Source organism: Branchiostoma lanceolatum, chromosome 18 (assembly GCF_035083965.1).
Source record: "Branchiostoma lanceolatum isolate klBraLanc5 chromosome 18, klBraLanc5.hap2, whole genome shotgun sequence".
Lineage (NCBI taxonomy): Eukaryota > Metazoa > Chordata > Leptocardii > Amphioxiformes > Branchiostomatidae > Branchiostoma > Branchiostoma lanceolatum.
The window spans coordinates 3514367-3527123 of record NC_089739.1 but is presented as its reverse complement, the minus strand read 5'-3'; the positions used below and the strand labels follow the sequence as shown (position 1 = coordinate 3527123).

At 40.7% G+C, this 12757-nt stretch overlaps 1 protein-coding gene across 1 annotated transcript in view; it reads right to left on the bottom strand.

The window, feature by feature from the left end:
* The window catches only part of LOC136424614 (mucin-6-like), a 39645-nt gene extending 29830 nt beyond the window's left edge, over window positions 1-9815 (bottom strand). Inside the window, exons 1-2 of the mRNA XM_066413230.1 lie at window positions 9730-9815; window positions 6378-6483 (exon numbers count right to left, since the gene is read on the bottom strand). Coding sequence (XP_066269327.1) covers window positions 6378-6483; window positions 9730-9802 — 179 coding nt within the window. The 5' untranslated portion in view covers window positions 9803-9815. The remainder of the gene's footprint in view (window positions 1-6377; window positions 6484-9729) is intronic.
* Window positions 9816-12757: the final 2942 nt, after the last annotated feature.

The window sequence follows — 12757 nt, the reverse complement described above, 5'->3', positions numbered from 1 at the left end:
GTGTTAAGTGCCTTTCCGAAGGGCACAACGTCGGGGCGCAAGTCCGGGCATGTCACTGGGCACACCGGGTTACGAACCGGGGACCCATGTTTGACAGCCGAGTGATCTACCACTGCGCCACATGGACGCCACGTGATTATGAACATACAATTTTGCATAAACTAATATCTCCACACACGAAGGCGATACGTTTTTAAGCCAGAACGTCGGAGACCCTAAACACACCGATACATTAATGTGTAATAATGTTACATCCCCGTAAACATGGTGGTTGTATGATGGTTTTATGGTTAGGGTTGTTGACTCGAATTCTTAAAGGTCAGGGTTCAAATCCATAGCACCGGGTCCAAATGTTGCGCCTCTGGCTGACAAGGCACCAAGTTCCTTTCATAGATACATAGAATATAGCTTCAGATACGGATATCTTTTTGGAGGTCAAGTGTTTAAGAAGCCCAAAGCACATTCTTCTCAAATTAGGCTATGTCTTACCCGATGAAAAGCTTTCAATTAGTGTTTTTGCAGCCCGAGGAAGAAAAGTTCCATTGGCTCACCAAATTGATAAATGTAAGAATAAATGAACGAGTGAATGAAAGAAGCTACGGCATATTTCATTGCTTATCAATTTCCATGTAAAGTTGGCCTGTTAGAAAATTTCAGTTTCACGACACAACTCCGAGAGTCCGTCTCTTTACCATGCAGATGATATGCAAATAAGTTTCTTCATATCACAAGTAATAAAAAAATCTAAATCACATATGTTGCAAATATCCTTCTTGCAGCCAAGATCTGCAACCATAGGCTGCAGGCCTCGGAAGGAGAGTTTGTACTATATACATACCGAATATATACCGGGATATCGGGTGATAGGCTGGGCGGATCCCGAACTTACCCGAAAGCCGACGTCGCCCGAAGAGCGCCCCACAGCGCCGCAGACGCCAAGCGAATTCCTTGCGAAGCGAGGAATGAGCGATAGGTACGAAACGTCATTTCAAACAACCTAATTTTCTTCGACTCGGGCACTTGGCTTCGTGGTAATTCTCATGTTTGGTGTCCTATTTACCCATGGAAAACACCTAGTTGATACTAGTAATATACCGATGACAAAGGACGATACGAGGCATTTTGTAACGCCTGAAAATCCTTCTTTTCCCGACATGACCGTTACCAGCCGTATGCACGGCACCGCTGTTCACGGAACAATGAAATCATGGCCGACAGATAGGACCGGGCCGGTGCAACGCACGCAAGGGGTTTCGGCACCGCTATTAACTAAGCTATCATTATGATAAGCGTTGGAAAGGCCAGGATTGTGAACATAGATATCTTATTCATCATATATTTGTCTACCAACATTGTACATGCGTTCCTATTTGCTTCTTACGTATTCACTAGATATCGTAATTCTAGCCAGATTTACCAGCTAAAATCAGACGATAAACGTGCTAAACCGTCCATTACAACGACTATGACGTATCTGCAGTGTAACACATCTCTTGTTAGCATCCTGCTACTTTGTTACGTTGCAAAATGGATACTGCAATGGACAGCAATAGCTCAGGATTGGCCCCCGAAAGACCGAAGACACCCCTTCTGGTAACGGAGACCAGGAATGGTGGTTTCGCACCCTTAGATATTTTGAAGTTAGCTCCTCCGTGCGGCTGACTCGTATAGGACGACGGGGGGTCGTCGGGAGTATTTGCATGACTATGGGTCAGGATGGATTACGCAACTGCTCAGCGGGGAAGACAAACTCACTATTTTTTTTAATCCGCGGAGCTGAGGCCTACTGCCCATGCTGCAACCTTAGAAAAGACTGGAGTCAGTCAAGAGACGAGTTCCTCTATAGCTAGAGTGATAACACCCCTGAAAAATGACGATTTTTCTTCAGAAAGCATTTCCTCATCGATTATGAAAATGATTTATGCAGGGTGCGAAATACCTGGTTGCACGTTGAACAGTGCAACAAGATTTCGGTTGGTGCAAGTTAATTCCAAACCCAGGTAGCGCAGTGTGCAACCTTATATTTTGAGCCAAAGATCTCAATCGGAGCCCTGGAAGCGCACAAAACACAGTGTCACTCTCATAAAATTCGGTAAATCTTCAATTGAAATATAGAAATCAACACTTTTTCGTTTTAAACCATCCAAAACCCTTCATAGATCGTGGAATTTGAGCTGAAAAAGACGAAAACACATTGCCCTCGGCTAAAAAAGATTTTGTTAGGTCAATGGGAACAAAATACTATCTAATTTATATTTTGAAATATTAGTAGTATTATACGCTACATACAAGCTTAATTTGAAGAAATCGGTGAATGTTGCTGGAGCAACCTGAAATTTGGTTGTGCAACCTAGCATTTGCCCTAGGTTGCAAAATGGGCAACCTGGCTCAAAAAAGTATTTCGCACCCTGATTTATGTAATCTATGTCTGATGATATTTCCCTACCTGTGGACTCTTCTACAGGACCACCCCCCCCCCCATGCAATTTGTTCATCCAACCTACATATTGTAACTTTTGTGCAAATTAGGTCATGATTTGCATTATTTGTGTCCATTGGTGTTCCTCTATAACCATGTTACATCTGTATTGAGTATAAAGGTACCGTCAATCAAAATATGAAATTTCCCCATTCATTATTATCAGATTTCCACTAAAATATATAAAAATTACTAATCATTAAAAACATGGGACTTTCCATTAGACACTGTCTACAAAAACATGACAAACCCCGGGAATGTATGTAGAAACATTATTTATATGTAAAGAGTAGGCACTTGTAACTTTTTACGGTTGGCACTCTTGCAATTAACCTACGGTCGTGAATCTGAAAACAAAAGTTTGTCAATTATGGAAAGTTAACATATCATTACGTTGGTCTTTTTAAAGTAACCTACAGGTAAAGATTATGAATATTAATGCATCCCTTTTTGACTTAGCCTGTTTCAAAGTCTGCAACTGAATGAAATGACCCTTACAGTTACAAAGGGCAAAAAAGTATGTCCCTTCTTCCCGGCCACAAGAAAGAGCTATCTACCTATTACAAACCATGGTCATAGCCTGTCAATACCGGACGTTCCACTTCAGTACCATATAAAACCGCAAATCGTTTCTTTCTTTTACCAACCGCTACCAACATTTCCAAATACCATCAAAATCTACCCACGGCTTATTTTATGTTTCCTGCAAACAGCACACACACAGACATAACCTTCTTGGCGAAGATATTGCGAAAACTAGAATTTCTGCTTTAGAACCAAGCGAAGCCGCTAGATTTTAAGAAAAGCAGACTATCTAGAAAATCAGTCTTGGAGTAACGATATCCTGACTGATGTAGTCCCCGAGGACACGAATGAAACATGGAACCAGTGTAAATAAAAAGAAAGATGTCTTGAACAGACAAGGAATTGAAATATTCTTGCACATATACATGCCAGCTTCACAGGTCAGCTTACAAGAATATAAAGTATCTGTAGGTTGTACCCTAAACTCAAACAGATGCGTATTTCTCAAGTGCACCGCACTATAATTTTTACGGTGTCGAAGCCAGTCACCTTGCGGCCCCTATAGAAATCCCCATAGCCCGAAAACTATGTTCTGCTACCTTCAGCCATGCCGGGAATTGGCCAGGAATTGTCAACAACCTTATAGTTGGCTAAATGTGATTGATAAATCAGTTCCATAGCTTGTCCAGAAGACGAGATATTGAAACAGGAAGTTCCACTGCAGTACCGTGACAAGCCGCTAGGGGACCCAAAATCTAATCATTTCCTAGTCTCATCAAGACCTACACACCTACCAAATATCAAGACAATCCATCCAAGCCTTCTCGAGTTATGCTGGTCGTTACAAACATCCAAACAAACATACATACAAACGCTACCCTCTGCATAACCTTCTCGGCGAAGGTAAAAAGCCGCCAGAAGTGTAAATTTGGCCGTATAATGAGCCCACCAAATGGCCCTCCTATATGGGCCTTGTACGGGGCCTGCCCCAATGCTAGGTGCCGAAGTGCAAAGTTGGCGATATATATCCCAGCAACCGTTTGAAAGTGTGGTGAAAAATTGGCATCTTGACTAGTTTTGTTGTATGACCGAAAGAAAGATCAAGATTTACCCAAGTACCGGGTAACCAGGTTTGGGTCAAGGGTCAACACCTAAGATGTCCAGTTTAAGGCTTAGTTTTGCAACGGTTAAGTTTTGCCGCATATTTAGGCTTGTCTTAGGTTTAGAGCGTGCACGTTAGGTTAGTTTTCAAGTTAAAGTTCAGAATTGAGCCGATGCAAGGACACGCCGAGGGCAAAGTCTGCCCGCTGGAAACCCACGAGCTGAAGGTAAGCTTGTTTACAATCGTAACGCCGAGTCACAACTACAAGTTATGCATAAAAGTTTCTCTTCCATCTGACAAATGGGATAACGAAAAACTTGGTATATCTATCAAACGAGTGATAACAAGCTGCCTGAACATGCATAAAGGTACATACCGGTACCGAGGGAGCAAAACCCACTACCTCTAACAGCCGCCATCTTGCTGAGATTTTCTGATTACCCATGATGCCTGTTTATATGTTCGCGTGTCGATATTGGCCATACTTGAGTTGATTGTGTGAATGACAAATAAAAGATAAGGGCAATATTCTGTTTTAAGCAAATGATACAGCCAACTGAGGTTTGAAAACGGCCCGAAATTCAAGGGTGATAAAAGCGAACTGACAAGCATAATAATGATATTAAGTTGATGACTGATTTCAACAGTAGACGAGATGTCAAAACAATCATCCAACCAACCAACCGAATCCGACCGATCATATAGCTATCAACGAAAGAAAACAACAAACAGTAGGAGGGGGGTACAAAAATAAGGGCTAATAAAATTTCAACCTGCTTACCAAACTGTTAATCCATGGAAGAGACGCAGACTATGTCACTCGAGGTCAGAGTGCAATAGAATTGCGGGAAATCATGATGCAAATTTATTCTTCGTTCAAGGTGCGGCAAAACCCACATCATGTCTGAATAGATCCCTAGAAAATGTACAGTGCCAGACCTCATAAACTTATCGGTCCAGTTCGAAAATGAAAAATCCCGCATCAATGGTGAATGGTGATGCTTCAAATGAAAGGGGCTATGATTCTATACCAGATACATAATGCCAGGTGCTATCAGTGTCAAACGACCTTTATTCGGTGAGTGTCATTAATAAATAAATGAACAAATAAGTACAATAACAAACAAACAAACTTAAACTGAACACAATGCTAACAGCTTCAGTATTTCGGCTACCATTTTCAATCAAACCGCAAAACAAGAAAATACATGTCTTAGAATATACATGTAACTAACATTGCATTTCAAATTTCAATTCAACTTTGCCGAGTAAAATAGAATTTTACTCGGCAAAGTTGCTGAACTGATCAAAAATGCAGAAACTCTGCTACAATCCCTAGAAGAGTCTGCATCCCAAGTGGGGCTATATTGTAATGTATCTAAGACAGAATGTATTAGCAACATCTCTGGAACACTTGAACTCAGATCCCTGTCTGGGACACTCATTCATAGAGTACATGATTTCAAATATCTTGGTTCTTACATTATGTGCTCAAAGAAAGACCTTGAAATTAGAAAAGCCCTAGCATGGGAAGCAAGCAACAAGTTGGACAAAATATGGAAATCTAACATTCCTAACAAACTGAAGGTACAAGTTTTTCTTACCCTTGTGGAACCGATACTACTCTACGGTGCAGAAACTTGGACGCTTACCTGTCAGCTCCAAAAGAGACTGGATGGGACCTATACAAAGCTACTACGCAGGGCACAGAACATTTCTTGGACACAACACGCTACTATCAAAACAATTTATGGAAGTCTTCCGCGGTTGTCTCAAAAGCTCACCCACCGTCGTGTAACATTTGCTGGACACTGCTTTCGAGCCAAACAGCAAATAGTTTCGGACATCCTTCTATGGAAACCAAGAGGCCAAGTGCACTGCAGAAGTTGGACTTTTACCGATAGTTTAGTCAGAGACACTGGGATTGCATATGAACACTTAGGACAAATGATGTTGGACAAGGCAATTTGGAGTGATGTATGTACTTATTTAGTCCCGGCCGATGGCCGATAGATGATGATGATGAAAATAGAATTACAATTCACAAATACACTCTTCAATAATAAACTAAATTGCTGCTGATAATTGACGACTTTTACTAAACGACAATGTCATCCTAAAATATAATTCTAGCTGGCAGATCTACCATCTGGAATTTAAATAAGAGTCAACAATAATGGTCTATAAATCGCAATTGTCGTCCTTATAAACATAGCATCTAGCTCACTTTGGCTAAATGTAATAAGATAAAGAGAGCTCAAGAGGACTTACTTTGCTACCGGTAGAGCTCTCTTCTTTGCCACCGGTTTCGGCCTCGGTATGTTTTCTACGTCGAACTTGTCCCAGCTCCATGTTGCCAGGAAGGCACAGCCATTGACTGAAAAAGGACAGAAATAAGTTAAACTTAAAAGATATTGGAGTGGTGAAAACTAAAGGCAATGAAATAGGTTGTTAATGTTTTCATACACCGGTGTACACAAAACAGTTAGCACTTATATAGGCTTGTACCATCATTTTTTATTCACAAAGAAAACTACCGTTTAGTGCCATTTTCCTTGTTTGAAAAGAGTAATTATGTTAACGTTATGTTGTTCCGAGATATGTTATTGTTCTTGAAACGCTTGATATGTAGTGCTGAAAATAAATTATTGTGCTATATAGTTAAAGACAAAACCGGTAAGTGTTATAAAATGGGATTTGCTAGCTTCAATAAAGAAAATGAGGTAGATATGCCTGCCGATGTAGACAAATGTAGCTGCCGTGGAACACATATTGACGCTGGCGTCTGTGATGTTTCAAAATGCCACGATCGAAACAAAAATTTGAAGAAAAAAAATCAAAACACTTAGGGATAAGAAAATGAGAATGGACTTTCAAAAAAAGAAAGAGAAGAGATTAAATAAAATAAAACGAGATAAAGTAGAAAAAGTTAAAGTTTGCTAAACATTTAGCCAAGCTGGGTGCTTAATTGCCACTTTCAACGTTCTCTGTAGTACAAGATGATGCAATGTCAGATAGCAAAGGGTTGCATCACCCGGCCGAGCTGATGCAAGACCTCGGCAAACTTCGCGTGGTCACCCGAAGCAGATTCTTCGGATACTCTTTGGATACCAGGTTGATCGTAGGATTTGGGGAGGAACATGTAAAAATGTGTAGGACTCGCTTTTAAAGTATCATTTATAAAACAATGTTTCAGATATTTTTTGAAGGTGCAGTGAAGCCATCGGTTGCATCAGAAAATCGATTGCTTATCAGCTATGATCTATGTGTACGTGCTTCTGAGACGGATGTAGACTCGGAACGCTGACGTGTACTTGGGACAGCTGCAAAATCATGGTCTACAGATAATTTTGCTCGCAATGCGTGGAAATGTTCTTTGAAAACGACAGTTTGAGAGTGTCCTCTTGCATGGATAGAATTGAAGAGAACTTGTTTAAGCTTCTTGTTCGGAATTCTAAAGACAGAAGGGTTAGTGTGACCGTATCCATGTACAGGATGGACTCGTCATATCGCCATATTGATATGAACTTGGCAAATTTGAAAATAAAACACATCTTAAAGATTATGAAAGGCATCTTAAAACTAAAACGCTGTACATAAAGGTAAAGTAAAACAAGTCGGGAGCGTTTTTCATCTTAGTTTTGGTGGTTTGATACGATTTTAAGTATAGCGGTGCTTGTAGATTGTCCGCGATGCGCGTATATACGTACAGGCGTGAGACGGATGTGTTAGCGCTGACGTGTACTTTGGGCAGCTGCAAAGTAAAAGTCTACATATATTTTTCTAGAAGTAACTGGACAAATTCTTACAAAATCACGAACTATCTCAGAGAAAGAAAATGAGTCGGGAACTTGCGTTTATCTCAAAATCGGAATTTTTGGATGCATTCTCCGCGAATGGAAAGAAATGTACGATTCATTTGTCGAGAAAAACAACCTGGAATTTTTTTTCGCTTGTTTCTGGATGGATTTGAAAAAATATACAAATTCGAGCTCGAGAGATATGGATTTAAAAAAACGGTAGCAGCAGACGTGAGGTAAGGAAATGTTTTGACTGCACTTTATGAATCCGATAGAAATGCTTTGGAAAACAACGTTTATCCCGTATTCATGAGGATTACAAGTCATCTGTCCCGGTATGGATTTTAAGATGATGCAATGTCAGTGGCAAAATGGTTGCATCACCCGGATGTGTGATGCAGGCCATCGGGTAGCGTCGGCACCCAAATAGGTCTTCGGATAACTTCGGCACCCACTGTCGGCACCCGAAGCAGACATGTACAGAAACATAATGAAATAAAGAGACACGATTCCATTCAGATAAAGACTATGCACTCCGCGGAAAAAGAAAATGTTTTGAAAAAAAACGAAGCCAGTCCATCTATGCTGCACTCTTATCCTAGATTTTACACGACTTGCAGTAAAGGCGCTTGTATCGTCCACGTATACGTGTACGCACTGTGTGGGGCGGATGTAATGTTAACGCTGACGTGTCCGTAACATGACTTCAGAATACATTCTATAGCCAGAATATCATTTTTCTACCACTTTTGGGCTTTTTATGTAATATTTTTTAACTGACGACATTTGTTGGCCAACTTACGTGGAATAGAACTAACAAGAAGCTACTCGTCTGTTGCCCTCTTGTCCATTAGAGATAAAGTGATGAAAAGAGTGAGAAAAAGATTGGAAAAGACATGAGAAATATTTTGAGAATTTTACATTGAAAAAAAAAGGATTAAAAAAGCAGCTGGATAATCTATGGTCTCTCGTTTGGATAGATTTCATGCGATTTGAAGCAGCGGCGCTCCAGGTAGGTGATGGGCGGATGTAGAAAATCTCCTGCTGACGTGGCGCCCAGAAACCAACGACACACCAACACTACCGTACACCCACTACGACGGGGACCAAATATTCTGCATTTGTCTTAAGAAACTTAAAAACCTCACCGAAAAGACGGTACAAAATGTTCGTTATCACACTTTTAGTACCCAAAATGTAGGCACGGAAGGGTTATGCCTTTTGCATGGGACAACGGGATTAAAACACACACTACGGCGGGGACCAAATATTCTGCATTTGTCTCAACAAACTGAAATCTTCAGCGAAAAGACGGTGCAAAATTGTTCTTTGTTCACCAATGAAGCCACATAGGTGGTAGTGCCAACGTGGGAACGAGGTATAATATGGCATCGTATGAGACAACGAGGTTGATACATTTACAAAGTTTTGCCTATGAAAACGCCAATATTGCAGTCAGACACATCAATTTGACCGGACATTCATGTCCTAGAATTTGTGGAACAGCAAAACAAGTAAATGCTTTTTCGTTTTTCTTGCAACGAACACTGGGTGAACAAGATAGTTACAGCTTTTGGACTATCTCAACGTGAAACCGTTAAAAAATCGAGCAATTTGTTTGGAAGAAATTAGTAGGATCACCTTCGAGTTGCACATCTCAGGGTAACACATTGACAAATTCTTTGTGAAACAGTTTTTCCTGACTTTCTTAGTCGGTGTCTGCGGTCATTTGTCAATACACCAAACGGTAGAAGAATCCACTGGTAGGAAACATGTCACAGGCAGGCGCAAACATGAAGATGTACGAATACGCTTGTACATACCTGTGGTTGGTAGAATAGTCACGACTAGAACCGCCGCGACCAGCGCCAGGCTAAGAGGGCCGACTTTACCCATCTTCTTCTCTCTTCGAACCCCTCTCTTCTAATGAAGTCCGCTGGTGTAGCCCTCTTTATAACGTATACTATCTCAGTATCTTATCTACTGACGTGTCCTATCCAAGTCGAAAATAGCATCAGATTATAGTCTAGTCCGACGTGTCCTATCTGTTATTGGCTTCTGGTCGTAAACATCTCCCGGATCTAGGAAGAGATAGGCATCAAAGGGAGGAGTTAAGAGCGTTAGTAAGCGTCACAACAGATGTACGGACGTGAGCACACCTGTTGCATAATGGACCTGTTCATTACCAAGTGGAGAAGGGAGAAATATATCCAGAAATAATAAAGCTAGCGGTACTTTACTAGTGGAAAGTAAGAGTCGAGTTGCAGTACATTGTCGCTCGAACAATATAATTGTCTGTACCTGTCTTGCGGCGTGGCAACCTAAGCTATACATGTACATTGGCTCTACAATATGTGAAAACGTCCAGCCACTCCGCTACGTATACGTGGTATTCTGACGCATTTTTAAAAATCATAAACATGAAGTGAAAAGAACACAAAGACTATCAAATCGTAGTTTGTAGCTGCGCTATGTAGATTCCCTTTTCTTTCTTTAAATTTAGAAGCGACGGATACTTAAGACAGTTTCTGCAGTAACTGTTACAGTAGTACTTGTTATTGTGAAACCCCTTTTGCTCAAAATCGTCCCTCCCTCCTCAACCACCAAGCAACAACGGGTTTATTTGCACACCAAACGTGTATACGGATCTAACATTTCTGTTACGTGCGAGTACGTTATATAACGTGTCACTCACGCTGTTTGGGCGTGGTTTGGGGCTGTGTGCTGGAGAACCAAGCTATTCAAGATTTAAAATGGCTTATTTTTGTTTGCTGCAGTCAAAAAATTACTTATAAACCATTGTAAAATCACTCAACATCTTCAAAAGGTAAGTGTAGACATCTTAGGTCTAAATGTAGACAACTAAAGTCATCTTGCACAGGTAAGACTTTATATACAGTACATAGATAATATCTATTACATACGGTCGCTCGACTATGCTTGAATAGCGGTATCAATGGCTATCGTACGAATATGTACATGATGTAACATTGTTCTTGCATATTAAAGACTGTAATGAGAACACAATGAACAGTCAATGTGATAGAGAAAGAACTGTAGGTTGTACATAAGTCGAACGTATTTCTCTGTTTAATGTTTGTTTTGTATTTATGGTATTTCTCATATGTACACGTCAGTACTGAAAGTCCGTCTCGCAGATACGTATATATGTATGTACGTTTGTCAAAATCATTAGTTTCTAGTCATGGGAACATCATAAGATTGTTCCCTTATATCTACCTATTGATGAGAGTTATTTTTCTGTAATGTATGATTACAGTGTATTCTCTTAAGTCTTTCTCTCACAGTCAACAAACTACGGCCGTACTTGTTGATCACCAGAAGGTTGCTCAATTTTCAAAATCACCATGCAGAGAATCGAGTGTACAGTTCACCTGAAAGCCTACCCAATCACATTGTCTTGAGCTAGGGAACATTAGAAGATCTCTAAAAGTTGCCGATGATCAAGAGAAAACCCGGCGTATTACTGTCAATAGAGCTGGCAAAATTGTCGGCCGATCGATGTTCCTGTTGTGTGACAGGGTTATTACGAATGTTAATCGCATCCCCTTGTGTTCATAGCATACTACAGGCCATCGAATCTTATTTAGCGCGATTACTATAACTTGCCCCGTCGCATAGACGCAACCAAAGGGTTATGGTATACTGTGTATACCGAAGCATTGTCCCTCTCTGTCATAATTTAATCGTTGTGTTGTGAAAACTGCTCACGGGTGGGTCCTCCTGCAAATGTCGCCCGGACGTCTTGCATACCGTTAACGGCCGTTGAAACGAAATTCTCTCCCTGTACGACAACTATGAGTGACCATGACTATTCTGATTCGTCGCCGCAACACAGGAGAGGAATCTACAGAACATCCTCGGTCTGAAAATTACAGTTCTGTACGACAATACACTTAGGAAGGAAAGAAGAAACATTACAAAAAATAAGACAGAAACACCTGAGCCAAAGGCATCCTGAAAGGTGACAAGATAGTTGTAGGTATATTCTCATCCTCAAAAAACAAAATGTTAACATATGCTTGTAAAAAAGGAAATCTTCAATTTTACCCGTATTTTGTGACCCCCCCCCCCCCCCCTCCTCTTGATAAAAACAACACATGGACTCCACGTAGGTACCCGGATCGAGACTATAGATCTGTGTATGGTCCAAACACGATCCTCTGACGTTGACGCTGTGGAGCGACCTCCTTAATGGGACAGTGCAATGTGCGCTTGCGTATATTCTCCATTCGTACACGAACACTCTCAGTCAATCTGAACAGTACCAGCACCTATTGCTACCCAACAGAGGTGGCATTAGTAGGCGTCAAACTAGGTCGTCGCACAAATTGTACGGTCTTCGTTGTAACACAAACCGCTATCGCAACAGTCCTGTGCCATTTATCGTCCGCTTACTTAATATGTACATAGAAATGGCCATCTCCGAGATCTTTGAATATTGTGACGTCTTTAAGAGTCAATGGTTTTATTGGTCGATGTGTTTTGTACCGTGTATATAGTATTTAATTGTTTAATCACGTGAACGGACGTAAATGTTACAACAATTCAGTCTGTAGGCTGCCACTGTTGTGCATTATTTTAACTTGTGAAATAAACCATTCATATAACGTTGTTAGCATTACTAGTCACGTATTTGTGGACCATTTACCAATTTACTTTCATAAGTTGTCGGGGACATGAATGAAGAGCTAGGGATGTTGACACGAATAAGCCTTTTGTCCTTTTCATATAAGATATAGTTTTAAACAACACTTCTGGTCAAATACAGATGCTTATATGAATTAGACACACATCTGAGTTTGTCACCTGACAGATGGGGTCAAGTAA